The sequence below is a fragment of the Cornus florida genome, unplaced genomic scaffold, assembly GCF_030987335.1.
Source record: "Cornus florida cultivar Cherokee Brave unplaced genomic scaffold, ASM3098733v1 CherokeeBrave_3.0.0_Hap2_Chr04, whole genome shotgun sequence".
NCBI lineage: Eukaryota > Viridiplantae > Streptophyta > Magnoliopsida > Cornales > Cornaceae > Cornus > Cornus florida.
Window position 1 is genome coordinate 56868579 of NW_026775574.1, and position 2365 is coordinate 56870943.

General features: G+C 38.8%; 1 protein-coding gene across 1 annotated transcript; it reads left to right on the forward strand.

Moving 5' to 3' along the window:
* The first annotated feature begins 593 nt into the window (after positions 1-593).
* On the forward strand, positions 594-1539 carry LOC132305002 (uncharacterized). Its single transcript, XM_059802690.1, has 2 exons — positions 594-1080; positions 1196-1539. Exons 1-2 carry the CDS (start codon positions 594-596, stop codon positions 1537-1539), a joined length of 831 nt encoding a protein of 276 aa, XP_059658673.1.
* The last annotated feature ends 826 nt before the right edge of the window (positions 1540-2365 follow it).

Sequence of the window (2365 nt, forward strand, 5' to 3'; positions counted from 1 at the left end):
CTTCGTCAAATCAATCATCCTCTCCTCCCCGAACTCAAAATGAAACATGCATAAATTGTTCGAGCTTAAGTCATAAAACTTCCAATTGTCCTCATGGACAACCAATCCCGAATAAGCCTCAAGAGCAAACTAATGCTTTTTTCACTCGTCCAGTACATAATCCTTATTCCAACACTTACAATATCGGATGGAGAGATCATCCGAATTTCTCATGGAGAAATTAAGGAGTGAGTGCAAACCCTCCTCAAGGAAAGTATGTTTCACCCCATCTTAAAAATTCTCAAGCTCATGCATATCATCCTACACCATATGCTCATCATCAAAATTTCGGTCACTCTTCCAATTCAAATCATCAAACTCCACATCTTCAATTATACTCTCGTACCTCTCAAGTATCCCAAAGGAACTCCGCCTTTGAGGACAACATATTGGCCGCTTTGTGTAATATCGAGGCAAATACACAATTATTTCACTCCCATTCCCAATCCATTGCAAAACTTGAATCCCAAATCGGGCAAATTGAAAATTCTATGAATGCAAAGGAAAAGAGAAAATTGCCTAGTTAACCCGAGCCAAACCCAAAAGCACATTACATGGTGGAATCAAATTATACATCAAGATTTTTCATCCATGAGCAAGTCCAAGCCATAACCACCTTAAGAAGTGGTAGAGTAGTTGACAACAAAGTCAAATTGCCACCAAGTGAAAAACGTGATCTGGTGCAACCACATGGTTGTCCATTACCCATTCTAAAATCCATTCCTACTCCTCTGAAAGAAAATGATCCTGTTAAGAAGGACATTCCATCATCATCATCTCCCTCTCCATTAGAGAAATCATATGAGCCTAGGGTTCCATTTCATCAACCTTTGAAAGATTCTTCTCCTTTTGGGAGACAACAAGGAAAAATTCATGATATGATGGAAGTTTTTAAGCAAGTTAAAATCAACATTCCTCTTCTTGACGCAATTCATCAAATTCCACCCTATGCCAAGTTCATGAAGGATTTGTGTACTCAAAAGAGGAAGTCCAGGAGTCAAGCTCCAAAGAATAACACTCCTCAAAAGTTCAAGGATCCAGGTGCTCCCACTATTTCTTATATCATTAGGAACCATGCAGTTCATAGGGCTCTTTTGGACTTAAGAGCGAGTGTTAATCTTATCCCTTACTCAGTTTATTGTTAATTGTGTTTAAGCGATCTCAAGCCTACATCAGAAGTTCTTCAACTTACCGATAGGTCTAAAAAAACAACCTAGGGGAATTATTGAGGATATCCTCATCAAAGTGGATAAATTTTGCTTCCCGGTTGATTTTGTAGTTCTTGAAACCAAACTGGTGCCCAATCCTATAAATCATATCCCAATTATCCTAGGTCGACCATTCCTTGCCACCGTCAATGCCACAATTAATTATGAATCGGGCATTATGGATATCTCATTTGGCAACATGATGGTCAAGCTTAATGTGTTTAATGCAAGCCAACATCTCATAGATGAAGGTGAGTGTTTCCTAGTCGATGTTTTGGATGATCTTGTGTAAGAATCTATCCCCTCTATTATCTCAAAGGACCCCCTAGAAGTATGTCTTTCTCACTTCAACATGGATGCTTTTGACATTGATAGCTCCATTTATGAAGTGAATGCTATGATGGATACTGTTGCTTTGATGGACTATCCTCCATGAAAAATTCCAAGGGAACCACTCCCTCCACTCTCAAGTACTCTTTCGGTTTCATCTTTAGTCTTTCCACCTACTCTAGAGCTTAAGTCACTCCCATCAAATCTCAAGTATGCCTTTCTTAGCCCAAACGAAACTCTTACAGTCATCGTTGCTTCTAATCTTGAAAATGAGGTTAAATCCAAACATGAAAGAAGTGGTGAAGAAAGAGGTAGTGAAATTATTGGATGTCGGGATTATCTGTCCTATCTCCGATAGTAAATGGGTAAGTCCTCCCAAGTGGTTCCTAAGAAGTCAGGAATTACTGTTGTTGAGAGCTCTAAGGGAGAATTAATTTCAAAACGCACCACTACCTCATGGCATGTCTACATTGATTATAGAAATCTCAACTCTGCCAGTAGGAAAGACCATTTCTCATTGCCCTTCATTGACCAAATCTTAGAGCGATTAGCCAGGCAAAGCTATTGTTGCTTCCTAGATAGCTATTCTGGGTACTGATAAGCGCTGAATATTGTATATTCGAGGCCCTAAACGTGCATATGTTAAGACCTAAAGTGATACTTTTATCCAGTTTTAGATTGATTTTAGTTTATTTGCTTTCGTAGGTACTTTCCCAAAGAAAAGGATAAAATTAGGATTTTGGAGAATTAAAGACTGATATTGAGGCTTACAGAGTTGTTCCTGATCA